This window comes from Calypte anna, chromosome Z, assembly GCF_003957555.1.
Source record: "Calypte anna isolate BGI_N300 chromosome Z, bCalAnn1_v1.p, whole genome shotgun sequence".
Lineage (NCBI taxonomy): Eukaryota > Metazoa > Chordata > Aves > Apodiformes > Trochilidae > Calypte > Calypte anna.
The window spans coordinates 2,814,528-2,831,653 of record NC_044274.1 but is presented as its reverse complement, the minus strand read 5'-3'; the positions used below and the strand labels follow the sequence as shown (position 1 = coordinate 2,831,653).

The window sequence follows — 17,126 nt, the reverse complement described above, 5'->3', positions numbered from 1 at the left end:
TGCCAGCAGGAAAAACCAAAATTTGAAACAGGGGAGGGGAAATCATCCCCCCACACCCCCCCCCCCGTCTCCTTGTTTCTGTAGGACCCACAGAGGAGGCAGAGGAAGCAATTAGGGCAGATAAAGAAACGCCGCTCGATACCATCTCACAGGATGGTCCCTCCTCCTCGAGTGGTTTTGTTTTTCCCCTTCGCCCTCCAGCCCAGGCATTGTTAGCTCCCCAAACCCCTTTCAATGGGATGTAAACACAACTATTTGTGTCTCTCTCCCTCCCTCCCCAGAGCCAGGAAAGCCGGGAGAGCGTCCGGGCGAGCCAGGGTGGAGCCCGGCGCAATCAAGCGCGATGGTCTCGCCGCTCTTTCTTTCCATGTTTTGTGTTGCCCCGGGACCCTTGGGATGAGATCACATCCTCTTCTCCCAGGGTTATTATGTCTTCAGCCAGGCAGGATGAAGCTGGCCGTCTGGGTGGCTGGGTCTCCCTATCTGCTCAGACTGGGTGGCTCTTGTCCATCTGTCTCACCCAGCCTCGGGTCCTCGAGGTCCTCCAGCCAGGAGAGGTGTAACCACCAGGCTACTGTTGGGTTCCAGTGTCTGGCTTGATGAGTGACCAGATTTTCTTCATCATTGTCTCCAGTAATTGCCTCTTAATGGTTTCCATCTTCGCAGGAATCCCTTCTGCTGTTCCAGATCCAGGGAGAGTCATGTTTCATGGTTTCCCTTGTCTACAGTGGAAAAGGAGTAGGAGGAGTTTCCCACGACTGGGTACAGGGTTTTGTTCCTCTGCCCTTAATTCAATTTGCTGTTAAGTATCTCTGAGTTCCTCAGGAACCCATCGAGGAGGATAACCAACATTTTGGTTTAATTTGGTGCAATAAACAAACTAATATCTTCTTATCACCCTCCCAGAGAGTCCTGGTTGGGTAAGAGAACAGAAATCTCCTCCTCAGCAGAGAGCAGCACATCACTGTAAAAGACCAAAGCAAACTTCTTGAAGTTGTCCAAACTGAGGTAGGGAAAAGTGCCTCTTATGGACAGAGTTCTTGATGCAACCACCTGGGCATACTCCTTCCCCCACTGTGCCAGCCTCCTGGTTGTAAGGGATGACCCTGGAACCATCGGATGGTTTGGGTGGGAAGGGACCTCTCAAGTCCATCCAGTCCAACCCCAGGGACATCTCCAACTGCATCAGGTTGCTCAGAGCCCCATCCAACCTGACCTGGAATGGTTCCAGGGATGGGGCATCTCCCACCTCTCTGGGCAACCTGGGCCAGGGTCTCACCAACCTACTCTTGACTCTCCACTCCTTCAGTTTGAAACCATCACCCCTTGTCCTGTCACTCCTCTGGCCAGTTTTTTGTGGGACCAGCAGTGACCCATTCTGGTGGCTTCTTCCTGACAAAGCAGCATGGGTTCCTGTCAGCATGTTTTCATCCAGACTGAGACCAGCCCACACCAGTCAAGGAACTGGGAAGAGAGAGATCTCTCCATGAGCTGCATGGGATGCTGGCACCTTGTGCATCTTCAGTGGGCTTGGAAGACTTGTCCAGATTCCCAAAGAGGTGTGAGCAGAAGGCCATGCAGGGAAAAGGACCACTCCTAGTGGATGCAGCCCAACACAGCCTTCCTCTCCCAGTTCAGCTGGGGTTTTGGAGCCCAACATGCACCATTTTGGAGCACGGTAGAACCTGTGCCTCCTGAAGATCTCAGCACAGGCAGCTTGTAAGGAAAAGAGTTGTCCCATGTTTGGAAAACCTCAAAATCAAATAGGTGAGCAGAGAAGATGCCACTTCTGCTTGTGGACTTCTAGAGGGCTTCTGTTTCCAAGTAATCACTTGTTTCTGCTCTAGGGGAAGGTCTCACCTGACTTCCCCAGCTCCCAGGGTAAACCCAGAGAGGGACTCAGGACCCCTTTAGTAAGGGAGGGACAATCACAGCTTGTTGGTGGCTGCAAGATCATCCCAGCTGACCTTCTGATGTCCTGAGTTGAGGATCTGATACATCTAATGGGAGCAGATTGTAGAAATCCTGAAACTGGCGTGGAGTATTTGGTAAATTACTCATCTCCCACACCCTCATTTGTACTTTGCATTTTCCCCAGTCTTGGCTTTTTTCACACACTCCCCCCTCCACCCCCACCCCAGTGCCTTGGGACATTAGAAAAAAAAGGAGCTGGAGAAACTCCTCTTATTTCAGGTACCTTCCCTAAAGATTTGCAACAGTCAGTCAATAAGGGGCCTCTGGAAAACCAGAAAGTTGCTATAGATGTCTTGTGAAGTGCTCCCAGGAGAACTCGTGGAGCAGTGTGGGGCTTCCAGGAGGTTTTGGGGGCAGGAGTTCCCCAGCTGTGGTCCATTAGACCACCAAGAGTTGGCTCAGGGGGACAGCACACCCTGTGTTTTAACAGTACTCCTGGTTGTAAGGGATGACCCTGGAACCTTCGGATGGTTTGGGTGGGAAGGGACCTCTCAAGTGCATCCAGTCCAACCCCTGGGACATCTCCAACAGGATCAGGTTGCTCAGAGCCCCATCCAACCTGACCTGGAATGGTTCCAGGGATGGGGCATCTCCCACCTCTCTGGGCAACCTGGGCCAGGGTCTCACCACCCTCAGCATAAAAAAACTTCTGCCTTCTACCTACTCTTGACTCACCCCTCTTTCAGTTTGAAACCATCACTCCTTGTCTTGTTACTACAGGCCCTGATAAAAAAGTCTGTCCTCATCTTCCTTACAAACCCCCTTAGTGAAGGGTCTCCATGTTGATCCCCACCATCCATCTTGTTGAGGACAGTGTCCACCATGGCCTTTCCCAAGGGCTTCTCTGGTTAAAAGCAGGACGGGGAAGCACCATCTCTCCTACATTCTTTGGACTCCAACATGTCCATTCTACTTTATCTCCAAGTGGCCCAAGTAGCTGTTTCTTTGGTTTGGAAGAACCAAAATGAAAGATGTCTCACCCATCACCTCCTTTCACCCCAGTGAGCTGGTTGCTCCACCTTGGACCGTGCCTTCCCAACACATTGGTTTCTCTGCAGTCATGGTCCATGTTCCCCTGAGGAAACACCAGCAGGTACCTCCTTGTGACCTAAAAATCAGATGAAAAGCATACCTGTGGGCAGAGCAGTTGCAAGGCTGGAGCTTCATACCCCATGCAGGCTGGGTGTCCATGGGTGTTGTCATCAGGATGGATCATCTTGAGATATGTCCATCAGGGAATCCGGGGCAAAGAGGCACGAGGGCTGTGGTTGGTCCAACTTTCACTGGTTCTCAGAGACATCCCAATCTCTCCGTGGCTCAGGGTGGATATTTTCAAATTTTATTCTGCTTTCCCACTGGAGTCATCACCAAAGCAGCAGAAGACACTGTGTGCCAAGAGGTCGTTTGTGGCAAGCGTTGCTTCAGTGTCGTTTTGCAAGCGATGTCCTACACAATAATTATCCCTCACAATTATCCCTCTCCTGTGCCTCACAGGAGAAACGTGGTTGCAGCTAGAAAGTGTGCCTCAGGCTGCTCCCACTCCATCTCCTGAGCAGGATCACTGAAGAACACAATTAAACCCCCGTGGTTTGGTGATAAGAGATGGTGGGACAGGTTCTCCAGTCCAGCTCGTGGCTTCGGCACCCCTGAGAACACCCAAGTAAGCACTTCAGCTTCTCAGCAGCCCAAATGATCTCAGAAAGCAGATAATAAACCCAAAGCTTGGTGGCATTGTCAATCACAGCAGCTTTAGCTCTCTGATTTGCTTCTGGTGGTCTCCACCTCTTGCATGTGCATCCATCACTGTTCAAGAGGACCATGCTGGTTCTTTGGTGGTGAAGCCCAGCTGTAGTTTTAGGGCTTCTCCACACCCCCAACCACGGCTGCGTGCCCCTCATGGAGTTCACTCTGTAAAGAGCAGGTTGTGGGGCCACAGAGGCCAGAAGACACTGGTCCCAGTGCCATAGAAACCAGATGCATTCCAGAACCTCCCTGCAAAGCTGCAGCCCTTCCAGGAGCAGCCCCTACAAATGTATTTTGGGTTCCTTATGAAAATATCGAACACTCAGAACCCACCTAGGCACGCTGGCCTCACAGAGGACCTTCCCCAGTGCTCACATCTCTCAGCAGGACACAGAAACTGGGGAGAGGAGGAGTCTCAGATCTTCCACCGCTCTTCAGAGCTGCTGGTCCAGCATCAGAAACAAAACCGAGAAGACTTTCGCAATTGAGGTTTGGGTATTGTGTGACTGCCCGGGCAGATTTTGGCACTCAGCCTCCTCTCTTAGGAAATCAGGCAGACTCTTTGTCTGCATTCCAGCAGGAACTGCTGCTTTCATTGCCCAGATTTGCCCGATACGGGGGGGAACCAGCTTGAGAGCAAAGGGGAAGCTTTCCTTGCAGATGGCCCCAACGTCCAAGGGATGAGATGGGGCTGAACCCAGAAGCATGTGAGTCTAACCTGTCCTGTCATGTGCCTCACACTCCTATAAACCTTATGAGAAGCAGCTGAGGGAGCTGGGGGTGATGATCCTGGAGCAAAGGAGGCTGAGGGGAGACCTTCTGGCTCTCTGCAAGACCCTGAGAGGAGGTTGGAGCCAGGGGGGGTCGGGCTCTGCTCCCAAGGAAGAAGGGATGGGAGAAGAGGAATTGAGCTGGAGGTTTAGATTGGAGCTTGGGAAGAATTTCTCCCTGGCAAGGGTTGTCAGGGCCTGGCCCAGGCTGCCCAGGGCAGGGCTGGAGTCCCCATCATTCCTGGAGGGATTCCAAAGGCACTTGAGACACCCATATTTGTAGCCTTGGGGTCTGCCCCAGGGACCTTCAGACCTTTTTCCCTCCCTGTCTTTAAGTGAAGCCTGTCTGGTGTCTCCCAGGCAATGCCTTTTCCAAGACAAGCAGCACCACTGTGTTTTCTGTGCACCAAGAGAACCATCTGCAGTGAATTGAAATTAAAAGCAGGCACAGAAAGAGGAGTGATGGGGTTTGCAGTCTGTGCTGGACATGTCCTACAGGTCAGATGCTCTCCAGCCATGCTCAGGCTCTTCCAGCCCCACCTCTGTCAAACCCCAAACCATTCCTCACTGAAGACCCAGACCTTCTCAGTTCTCCAGGACCTAGTGCCACAACATCTGCATCCCAAGGAGGGACTCACCCTGCACTTTCCTCTTCCATCCTCCACTTGAGCCAATTTTTTGTCCAGGTTTTTGATGAAGCCCCTCTGGAAGTGGTCACACCAACCACCCCAGACCCCAGGCGAGTCCCCCAAAACCACATCCCTAAAAATGTTCAAAAAATGTGTGGACATGGCATTTCAGGTCATGGTTTAGTTGGCATGGCAGTGTTGGGCTTGCTGGGCTCCAAGGTCTTTTCCAATCTTTGTGACTACATGATTCTGTGATGCCTTTTTCAACTCCTTCATCCACCTTTCTCAGGCAGTTTGGACCCCGTGGGAACCTGGTGTTGGGATGGTGCCTGTGGTGGGATTTCAGGAGACAGACATGGCAGGGAGGAGCAGCTCTAAATTGTTAATAAATAGTAATTCTGGTGTGGGAGCACTAGTATCAGGGCTATAGCCTGTTTATGTTAAAATAGCTGAAGTAAATACAAATTAGATTGTAAATGATAAACCCAACTGCTTGGGTTCAGGTTTGTGCTCACAAAAGTGCTCATCCTTCAAGGTTGTTATTTCCCTGGAAGTCTCAAAGCATTTGCAGCATTTTTTTTTCTCACAGAGCTGTCAGAGCATGGGTGGGTGGGGATGAAGCACCCTTTGAGAGGTTCATGATGCAGGATGTCATGGGTGGGTGTGGACACTGATGGTGGGACTCCAGGTGGCATGGTCCTTGCTGTCTGCCTCCATCAGTGCTTCAGTGGCCAGGCCAGGCTAGGAAGAGCCAACTGGGCTCTTTGGTGTCCCAACAGGTCTCTTTCTGTCCCAGCATGCAAATATCTGGTGCCTACATGCCAGGGAAGCTCCAGAGCCCCCCTTAGCATGCTCAGATGGGGCTTGGAGCAACCTTGTCCAGTGAGAGGTGTCCCTGCCTATGGCAGGGGGGTTGGAACTAGATGATCTTTTAAGGTCTCTTTGAACCCAAACCACTCTAGGATTCTGGGATTCTATGCTAAAAACACGGCTATGATCAGGAAGATGGAGAGAACCAGTGACATCTCTCTGATCCTCCTGGATTCAGAGGGTTGCATTGATGCAGGTGGCCACCAACCATCTGTGGGCATGGACTTGGACTCTGGTTCTCACCACAGAGCTGCCTGGTGCAAGGCTGTGTGCCTGGGTTTGGTGGGTGAATCGTGGGCTTCCCTAGCCCATGTATCACATGCAGAGGTTGAACAATGACCCTTGGGATTGATATCCCTTGGTGACTCCATGGTATGATGATGCATGAGGGGAGGCATGTGTTCTGAGATGGACAAGGTGGAGCACATGGTTCCTGGATGGATGAAATGGGGCATATGGTTCCTGGATGGATGAAATGGGGCACATGGTTCCTGGATGGATGAGATGAAGCACATGGTTCCTGGATGGATGTGATGGAGCACATAGTTCCTGGATGGATGAGGTGGAGCACGTGGTTCCTGGATGGATGAGATGAAGAACATGGTTCCTGGATGGATGCGATGAAGCACATGGTTCCTGGATGGATGTGATGAAGCACATGGTTCCTGGATGGATGAGGTGGAGCACGTGGTTCCTGGATGGATGAGGTTGGGCACATGGTTCCTGGATGGATGAAATGGGACACATGGTTCCTGGATGGATAAGGTTGGGCACATGGTTCCTGGGTGGATGAAATGGGACACATGGTTCCTGGATGGATGTGATGGAGCACATGGCTCCTGGATGGATGAAATGAAGCACATGGCTCCTGGATGGATAAGGTTGGGCACGTGGTTCCTGGATGGATGAGGTGGGACATGGTGCCTCAGTAGAGCAGGTGGACCACATGATGACCAAGATGGAGCACCTGGATTCTCCTTGTTCATCCATGGTAGCTCAGGTGAGCTCCAGGAGGGCAGCAGGAAGGTGTAGGATGCTTGTCCAAGTCAGTCAGGGGCTAGGATGCAGGCACTGTTTTTTCTTAGGTATCTGAGCAGTATCTGAGCAGTCCTTGACATGTTCATCCTCATTTTGAAATAGGGAGCCATGTCCCAGTTCTACAGGTGGGATGCTGGGGCAAAGAAAGCACAAGTCAAGTTGCAGCTTTCCCCTGACCACGTATCCTTGGCAGGGAGCATGATCATGGAGGTGACTACAGGGCTGGAATGGGGGCCACCGCAGGACTTTCCTCATCAGTCCTAACTTCATGGTTTTGATTTTCATGTTATGTTCTTTTACTGAAGTATAACAAAAATGGGAAAGGTGAATATAGATTTAATTTGCAGATCTTTCTTCCTGCCATGCTCACAAGCTAAATACCCCAGGAGAGAATTTCTGGCCTGTTGCCTGTTTATCCCTAATTGATTTTATTTTTTTCCCCTGGTTGTTCTTGGGTTTAAAATAATCTGTTTTGTTGAGTTGTTTTGTTAGGGTTTGTTTTGTTTTTTTTTTTTTTTTGAATAAGAAGAATAATCTGTGAGTTGTTTGTGAGAACTTATCTCAGAGCATGGGACTTGGGCTTCACTAACATTCCCCAAACAACTCAGAAGAAAGATAAACTGGGACTGGGGGCTGAGGGGACAGCAGCACACTGGTGCATATCTGCAAAACTCCGGCTGAACCTTTGGTGAGATAAAAAACTGATGGGCCACATGCTCCCCAAGGTGCTGTGAACATCATCTTCAAAGCAAACAAGCTGCCTGCTGAAAACAGAAGAGAGCAAAGACAAAACTCTGAGAGGGATGATAAGTCTTTGAATTCTCTCCTTCTTTTTTTTTTCCTAGGTTTTTCTTTTTTTTTTTCCTTACCCTGGCAACAAACAGGTGATTTATTTGGACAAGAAAGGAACCATGAAAAAATGAGGGGGGGAAGGGAAAAGAATAAGGTTGAGAATTGGAACTGTGATTTTATTCAAAGGAGATGACTTTGGAGCACATTTCATTAGGCTGAGCAGTTTGCACATGGGCAGTTTTAATGAGCCCAACCCCTTTTCCCAAGTTTGCCTCTCCCCAATGAATTTCAGATGCTTAAAGGGGCCAGTTTTGTTTTGCCAGTTTTACTCTGTGTTTAGTGCATGCACTCAGCTCCCTGTGGCACACAGGGATTAGCTCAGGGCCAGCAAGGCTCATTCAGCCCAAGGTGATGGAGGGGAAGTACCAACACCATTGTTTTTATCATAGATTTGTGTTTTTCATAACGCCCAAGCTCACTTTGCTGGCTGGTGGAGGCTCTCAGTATTTACGATCCTCTTGAAAACCAAACAGAAAACTGTGATTTCTCTCGTGGTTTTAGGAAAAAAAAAAGCCTGAAATGGCAACTTGGTGCATGTGACAGAGAAAACAAAGGAAAACAAAGAAAAAAAAAAAAAAAAAGTGTTTTTGAGCTGGTTTCAAGGATTTGGTGCTTGGGTTTGTGGGGTGAGATGTGCTGAGCTCCTACACTTTGCTGTTGCTGGGTCATCAACCCTCTCTGCAGCCTTTGAGTCCGAACCAAGAGGGATGAGCATCTCCCTTCACCATCCCACCCCCTGCAGAGCAACATTTTGGGTCTCTATTGAACGTTGCTGGTGGTTACAAGCTCATGTTTTTTTAATACAAATTTCCTGGAGAGCTGAGCAGGGTTGGAGTTGGTGCATCTAAGACACCATCATTTCCTTCCAACCCATCACACTGTGTCACCAGTCTAGAAGGAGCCATATTAATTATGGTTTGTACTGGACATAATGCTTCCCCAGGGGGTAATTTTGTGGTTGTTAGAAGGGTGTCCCAATGAGGACAAGGAGCTTTGGTGGTAGGTGGCTGCCTCTTGGGCAGAGTCCTTCCCCACAGCCACTCCCAGGGCTGTGCTGCTCAAAAGTTGGTTGGACTGAGTTGCTGGGGATATGAAATGAGTGCATTTTCTCCTTGCCTGACCTGGGATTAAAAAAAAATAAATAAATTTTAAAAAAAGCAATGTAACCTAAATAAAAATTAAATCTTTCTGAATCTGTGAATCAAAATTCTCTATGTTCTGCCCCTGCTTGCTGGCTCTCAGCAGCCAGGTACACTTGGTGACACCCTTTGCCTCCGTGTTTTGTCTTAATTTTTTTGGTTCAGGTGATCTCTTTCCTCCCCTCTTCCAGATTTTTCTGTCCTTTCCTCCTGAAAGAGGCAGAAGCCAAGCTGGATGAGGAGGCGGAAGAAAGCAGGGAGGAGGTCATGTATTTCTCACCATCTCTGCCTTCTCTCTTTTGCAGTTGCTGCAATCTCAGGATGTGAAGGAAGATGCTGTGCTTTGCTGCTCCATGGAGGTAGGGAACCACCTGCACCACCCACCCTGCTCTTCCTCGTGCTGCCCCTTGTGTTCCTGGTTACACACATGCCAAGAACCTGTTGGATGTTTCCAAAGCCAAACAGACACGCTGCCCCTTTGTATTACAGAATCACCAAATGGTTTGGGTGGGAAGGGACCTTTCAAGTCCATCCAGTCCAACCCCAGGGACATCTCCAACTGGATCAGGTTGCTCAGAGCCCCATCCAACCTGACCTGGAATGGCTCCAGGGATGGGGCATCTCCCACCTCTCTGGGCAACCTGGGCCAGGGGCTCACCACCCTCAACATAAAAAGTTTCTACCTTCTCCTCTCCCCTCTTTCAGTTTAAACCCATCACCCCTCATCCTGTCCTAAGAAGCTTCTCCTCTTTCTTCTAAGCCCTTCTGTAGCTCCCCTACCAAGGTCTCCCCAGATCCTTCTCTTCTCCAGGCTGCACAACCCCAGCTCTCTCAGCCTGTCCTCACAGCAGAGCTCCTCCAGCCCTCTGAACATCTTGTTGGGCCTCCTCTGGACCCACCCCGACAGCTCCCATGTCTTTCCTGTGCTGAGAATCCCAGGGCTGGATGCAGGACTGCTCTTGGGAAGTGATTGGCTCACAGGGATGGATCCTTACCTTCAGAGAAATGGCAGCCTGACTGCTGGAAATCCAGCAAAACAACAGGCAGCCAAGGAGAAGAATTGGAATTTTTTTAAAGTTTTTGAAATTTAATTTTAAATTTACTTTTTAATTTATTTTTTCGAGCTTTGGCAACTCTATGGTCAAACCCCACAACCTTTCCAGGATGGTGGACTCATTGCTGTCCACTCCAAGCTTGGACTTTCTCCTCTGTGGGATCACCTGAAGCTTCTGCTGCTCCAGAAAGTTTTTCCAAGGAGTAAATTTTTTTTTTTTTTTTTTTTTTTTTTTTTTTTCAAAAAGAAACCCTTGTCTGTCCTCAGAGCAGTGGTGTGACAGGGCAGGATTTATTATGCATACAGGAGGCCTCCTCTTGTTCCCATTAATGACTGGGAGTCACTGACAGCTCTGAATCAGCGAGTAAATGACAGGCCAGGTAGGCAGTAGGGAGACCACATCACAGCCTGCACTTTGTTTTGGCAATAGCAAGATTTGGAGGTGGGATAGCTTTAGTTTTGGGGTTTTTATCTATATATATATTTCTTTTTCAAAAGCAATCCAGCCTGGATGCCTTTGAAGTCAGTGGGAGCTGAACGATCTCACTCCTCCAGCCACCCGGCGCGGGCACTTTGGAAAACCTCACCCTTCATGTTGGGTTCTTGGAGACTCCTGTGGGGTCCTTTTGGTTTTCCAAAGCCAGGATGCCTTCAAGCTTGTCTGCCTGCCCAGCCACGTGGAGCAGGGGAGGGCTGGAGGGGTGGAAGCTGGCTACAAAAATGTTCTGATATCAGAGAATCGTATCTCAAGTTGGGTGGGACACCAAAGGAATCACTATGCCATGGGTGACCTCCTCTTCTCAGATTTGGCCTCATGACTACAAGAAGGATATTGAGGGGTTGGAGTGTGTCTAGAGAAGGGAATGGAGATGGGGAAGGGTCTGGAGAGGCCAGAGAAGTCCAGATCCTGGAGCAAAGGAAGCTGAGGGGAGACCTTCTGGCTCTTTGCAAGCCCCTGAGAGGAGGTTGGAGCCAGGGGGGGTCAGGCTCTGCTCCCAAGGAAGAAGGGATGGGAGAAGAGGAATTGAGCTGGAGGTTTAGATTGGAGCTTGGGAAGAATTTCTCCCTGGCAAGGGTTGTCAGGGCCTGGCCCAGGCTGCCCAGGGCAGGGCTGGAGTCCCCATCATTCCTGGAGGGATTTCCAAGGCCTGGAGATGTGGTGCTGAGGGCCATGGGGCAGTGGTGGCCTTGGCAGTGCTGGGTTAAGGGTTGGAGTTGATGATCTTAAAGATCTTTTTTCCAACCAAAATTATTCTATAACTGCCTAAGGCAGGGTTGATCCAGCAGTGGTTGCTGGTTGCAGTGTGTGTCTCCTGGTGACAGGGGTTGGTGGTTGTCCTGCTCTCAGGTTTTATGATCCTTCTGACAGGAAAAAAAGAGAGAATGAGTGGCTGAGAAACCAAACAGGTTTTGTAGGTCCTTGCTCAGCAAACCAAGAGCTGATTTCTTGTCTTGGTGGTGCTGAGGGCGATGGGGCAGTGGTGGCTTTGGCAGTGCTGGGTTAAGGGTTGGACTGGATGATCTTCAGGGTCTTTTCCAACCAAAATCATTCTATAATTCGATGATTTTGTGAATAACCCTTCCCCAAATTCTTCCAGAAAGCACTCCAGTGAATGACATTTTGCACTCTTAACTCCACTGCTTTCACAGGGCTTTTGAGGTGAGTGGCCAACTTCTCAGTGCTGGGTTAATGTTTGGACTGGATGATCCTGAAGGTGTTTTCCAAACCAAATGATTCTCTGGTTGACCTCTCTCTTCCTCTGACAGCTGCAGAGCACTGGCCGACTGCTGGAGGAGCAGCTGCCCGAGATGATGACGGAGCTGTTGGCGATAGCACGGGACAAGATGCTCTGTCCCTCCGAGTCGATGCTCACAAGGTCCCTGCTCCTGGAGGTCATCGAGCTGCACGCCAACAACTGGAACCCCCTGACTCCCACCATCACGCAGTACTACAACAAAACCATCCAGAAACTGACAGCATGAGGGGGCAGGGCAAGGTGGGGTGGGAAGGGATGAGGAGAAGACGTGCACCTTGACGGAATCCGGCGAGAGCTTCGAGCCCCCAGCAGACCAAACCCCAGCATGCTTGAGAATCTGTTTGTGGGGTGGGGAGGGAGAAGCATGTTTCTTTTTCCAGCCACGTTGCCAAGTGCCACCTCACCATGGTTTTGGGGTTTCTGTTGTTTTGTTTTATTTTATTTTATTTTTCAACTCGTTGCTCCAGCAAGCATCCACGCGTCCCACTGGGTTATTGTTTGGCTTTAAAAGAAGTCAGAGAATTTGGGAGGGGGGGGAAGGGGACTAAAAAATAAAAAAACAACAAATCAAACAGGAAAAAAACCCAAAACCAAACAACAAAACAAACAACAAAAATCCCTGAATCCAAGTGGGGGTTAGTATTGTTTTCACTCCATCCTCCTGCTGTGCTCTGGCCAGCAGGCAGCAGATGTCTTGGGAGGACAAAGCCAGACACACACCACACCAAGCATTCATCACTGGTGGCTTTGTTGACCATTCAGGATTTTTTTTTTCCACCCCCTTCCTCTTCTTGTCTTTGACTTTCCATGTCCCCCCAGCCCTTGGATGGGAGAGTGGGACAACTTTTCTTATTTGCACTGGGTTTTCATTTCTCTCGAGCCTTGGTGGGTTTTTTCCTTAAGAAAAGCTTGGGGATGGAGAACACGATGCCTTCCCACCAGCTGGCTGCTGGGTTCACATGAAGATGCTGAAGCAGAAGGAGTATTTTAAAGGAGTCCACTGCAGAAGCCTCCATCATCTTGCCAGTAATCTCCTTGATGGGTTGAGAAATGTGTCCTCTGAGCTGGGAGCTCTGTGGTTCTTGCTGCTTAAGTCACCGTTATCCCTCAACCACTATAACCCATTTATTTTATTTTTTTAATGATTTCTTATTTTGTTGTTGTTGTTTCCATTGAAGGAGTGCTTTACTGTAATTACTGTCGTGGTTGTAATTATACAGTTAAATCCAGGCCCCTTAAAGTTGGGCCTAATAATGTACAGGATGAGGGAGAAATGAAGGTTTGATGTTTTTTCCTTGGAAACTGGGAAAGCGAAGACAAGGTGTGAACAGCAAAAACAAGGAGAAAGGAAAAAAAAAAAAAAAAAGAAAGAAGCAGAGTTTAAAAAAATAGGAAAAGCCAAAAATAGAAGTTTTGAGCCTGGCTTCCAACTTGTTGAATTTGCTACTCCATGTTTCTAAGTGTGAGGTGCACCAGAGCCCCTCTGTCCTGTGGTTGGTGGCACCGTATCCTCAAGGGATGGGTGACACTTTCAGAGGGGGAGATTTTGCTTGGGTTGCTCTTTTTTGGAGCATCCAGAGGGAGAAGATGGTTGTGGGGAAGGACGTCGAGATGCCACTTGAGTGAGGAAACGCCTGGAGGATGAGGAGTCTGGGAAAGAGGGACACACCACACCCCAAATCATGACCAAGGCTTAGTGGTCTCTTCATTTGCTTGTTTAATAATGCTTTTACCCACTAGATCACTTCTGGTGCTTTTACAGACCCTGCCTGGGACTGAACTCAGCAGCTCAAACCCATTTTTTTCAAGAAAAGCGTTGAGTTTCTGGTGGCTTGTAGAGAAGGGCTGTTTCACCCCAACCTCTTTGGATGTGCAGAATGTTCTCGGGTGCCTTATGAATGTGTTGGTCTGTCAGTGGTGAGGAGGAAGCTTTCACTGCACAATTTCAAGGGGCAGAAATTTTCAGCAGAGAAATGTGTTGCTGGAGATGAGAGTCCTGATGCTGCAGTTCAAGTTCTCCTCCCTCCATGGAGGTGTTCAAAGCCAGGCTGGATGGAGCAACCTGGTCTAGTGGAAGGTTGTCCCTGCCATGGTGCGTACAAGATGATCTTTAAGGTCCCTTCCAACCCAAACCTTTCTCTCTGTATTATTTTGAGTTTTCATCCAGCTGTCTGCTGATATGGATTCAAATCTTCACATGGAGCAGGCTGGAACCAGGAGCTTCAATTTTCCTGTTGACCCAGCAAGCAGCAAAATTATTCCTGGGTACGTTGGACCTGTCTGGAGAAAAGAATTCCAGCTTTCTGGATTGGAGCCCAGGAGCTTCGTGCGGAGACGGTGCCTTGGGTTGAATCAGCTTCATTAGGAGCAACGAGGTTTGATAGTATTAATGAGCAGCTGAACTTGACCAAGGTGGCAAAGCCCAACAGTATTTTAAGGCTTGGGCTTGTACCCATTCCTCTTGGGTTTTCCTGCTCCCTGGGTTCTCAAGGAGAAGAGGAGAAGAAAGGGATTTAATGCGTGGCACACCCAAGCTCAGCATCAGTCTGGGAGAAGACCTGAAAATCAGTTTTATCTTGGTTTTCTTTTTTAAAGAACAGAAAGGTCCTATAAGAAGGACACAATTATGGGTTGGGGTGCCAAGGGTCCTGCCAGCAGCAGTCCAGACCACCGCTCCAGCCCCTGCAGCTTCTCCCTTCCACCGGGAATTTTCTCTCGGGATATAGCGAAAGAAGACACAAATAATAAAAAGGAGAAATAAAAGAAAAAGGAAGAAATAAAAGAAAAAGAAGAAATACAAGAGAAAACCCAGAGAACTGCGCGTTTTGCTTCTAAAAATCAGAATTTTCACCCAGCAGGGCATCAGGAGCCATTCAGAAGCAAAGTGTAAGTCTTGAGGCAGTATTTCTGCTTAAGCTTTTCCCTGCCAGCCATGAGGGTTTATTCAGTTTTCCCACTTGGATGCAATCCTGCAAGCCCCCAACGGTGGGGTTTGGCCCTTTCAACACCAGGATTTCTCCCACTGGAGGACTCTGATATGAAATCCATTGGGGATTTTTGATGTCTTACCATTTGTCCCCACTATTAACGTGCGTTCACCCGACTTGAATACATCAGTCGCTCCATTCAGACACAAGAAGCAAAACATTGACCAAAAAATGGGGTTCTTTTTCCCCAAAATTACATGCTGCCCCTGGTATCTTCCCACAATCTATCCACAGGAAGCCAGTGAGCGTGTGACATCAATAACCATGTTGGGAAAAGAGGTACCACGAGGTCATTTGATGGAGCAGTGCTGAGTCCTGGTGAAAGCACCTAAGGATGTCATCGAGTGTTTTCTCCTTTTTTTGGTGGTTTCTTTTGGATATTTTGGGGGTTTTTATTTGTTTGTTTTCTTTAGAAACAGTCACCAAAGAGTGTTAATTCTACATCATTCATTTTAGAAGGTGTGAAGCCACTAGCTACACCTCCCCCTCTGGAACCATCCAGAGCCATCCCTCTTGGCTGCTCAATAAACATATCCACCTGGAGTTTTAATACCTTTTTTTTTTCCTGGAAGGCTTCATCAGCCAAGGGGAAAAAAACCACCTCCTCGGGCCAAATATGTGTGGGGCCAAAGCTTGGGCTAGCCTAAAGGCAAGTGGCTTTGGGATCTGCAAGAGGAATGATGCTCTGCAGCACCGCCGTGCTGGCCCGCCCTGTGGATGCAGAGAGGGTTTGCTGACTCCCCAGCATCAACTTCACCTCATTCCTGGTGAAATTCTTCCCAAAATGAAGAGGTTTGGGGTTGGTTGTTCTGTTTTTTTGCTACCCATGGAGTGACTTGCTTGCTTTCCCCATGAGGGTTTTCACCCCCGTTGTGGAGAAATCTCCTGTATGTGGAGGTGAAGTGAAAATGGGGAGGGGGGGGGGGTGGAAAAAAGGGAAAATGAAGCAATTTGCTTCGTTCCCCTCTTCCCCAAAAGGAGATTAATTAGTATCTATTCTTGGCATGATTGATGGCTTTGAAGGCAAACTTGTCAGAATAACTTATGATTTATTTTCATGCTTATTTTTCTACCATCCCTCACTCAGAAGTCTCTCAAAATCTTATATATATTATTTTTAATTTTTTTTTTTAATTATTATAATATTTTTTTCCCTTCTGGGTATTTTATGGCTCTACACTAACCTTGCTCTTGGTGTTAGCTATTAGCCAATCATGGTGATACTCTCAGTATTTTTTATTTTGCAGGAGAAACAACACAGATGGTTGCAAAGCCCACTGTGGATAACCAAGGGAGTTGTGGTGTCCTGCAGAAGTTAACACTATAGCAACTCATTATTATCTTTTTTTTTTTTTTTTTAACCTATTTATTTGCATTTGAAACAAAACAAAACAAAACAAAAAAAGCAACGTTTTTAATTTAATCATATTTGCTAAACTAAGCGCTTTAAAAGAAAGAAATAAAATAAAAACTAAAGAAAAAGGTTTTTGGGGGGGAGGATAAGGACTAGATATTCATACTAGTGAAAAGACAAATTCATCATTTTCAGCATTTCAGAGACTGTTAAAACAAGGGAGCGAATAAAAAAACTCTTTGTGGAGATTCAGTCTTTGTTTCTGGAACATCCAGCCCCACTGTATGCTCTAAAAATGCATCATCTGAGTAATAAATGTTTCAAGCTTGACATTTCCCCCATCTCTTTGTGGGTAGGCACTGGTGCTGCTCTGGGAGAGACTTGGGGTTTTTTTGTTTAGGATGGAAGAAAAGGAAAATAAGGAGGGGAGGGATGAAAATATCCCTAATGGTGGCTGCTTGGGAAGGGAGCAGAGGGAGGGATCCTGCCCTGGAGCTGGGGTGGATCCTTCATGGTGTTGCAGCCCTGGTTGGGGTTGGCTCCTCTCCCCATCTCATCATCCTCATCTCTGGGGTGAGGATGAAGCCCCAGACAAAGGGCTTGGAGGTCCAGGGGTGATGGATTGGGGTTGAGCCCCTTTCCTGGCTTGGCAACCAGGACAATCCAGTCCCTGTTCCCTATCCCAAAGGAATCATCCATCTTTTGGTGTCCTGCCTTGGCTGGACCTTGCGGGGGGATTGTTGGAGGGCCCTCTCATTTATCACATCCCTTGCACCCAATGCTACCAGCTCACAAACCACTTCTGCCTTTTACTCCATTCTAAACATTCAAAATTCACTTTTTCTGCAGAGTCTCCTCTGGAAAGCTCTCCTATTAAGCTAATTAAATTTGGGGGCAATTGAACTGTGTGCATGGGCCCTGAGGGTCACTGGATGGAGGCGAGTGGTTTGTGCCCATTT

The 17,126-nt window shown here is 48.4% G+C and overlaps 1 protein-coding gene across 4 annotated transcripts in view; it reads left to right on the top strand.

The window, feature by feature from the left end:
- CTIF (cap binding complex dependent translation initiation factor) overlaps positions 1-16,497 on the top strand; it is a 125,973-nt gene extending 109,476 nt beyond the window's left edge. For all 4 annotated transcript variants that reach the window (XM_030467293.1, XM_030467292.1, XM_030467291.1 and 1 more), the window contains 2 exons: positions 9,321-9,374; positions 11,837-16,497. In XM_030467293.1, coding sequence (XP_030323153.1) covers positions 9,321-9,374; positions 11,837-12,052 — 270 coding nt within the window. In that variant the 3' untranslated portion in view covers positions 12,053-16,497. The remainder of the gene's footprint in view (positions 1-9,320; positions 9,375-11,836) is intronic.
- The last annotated feature ends 629 nt before the right edge of the window (positions 16,498-17,126 follow it).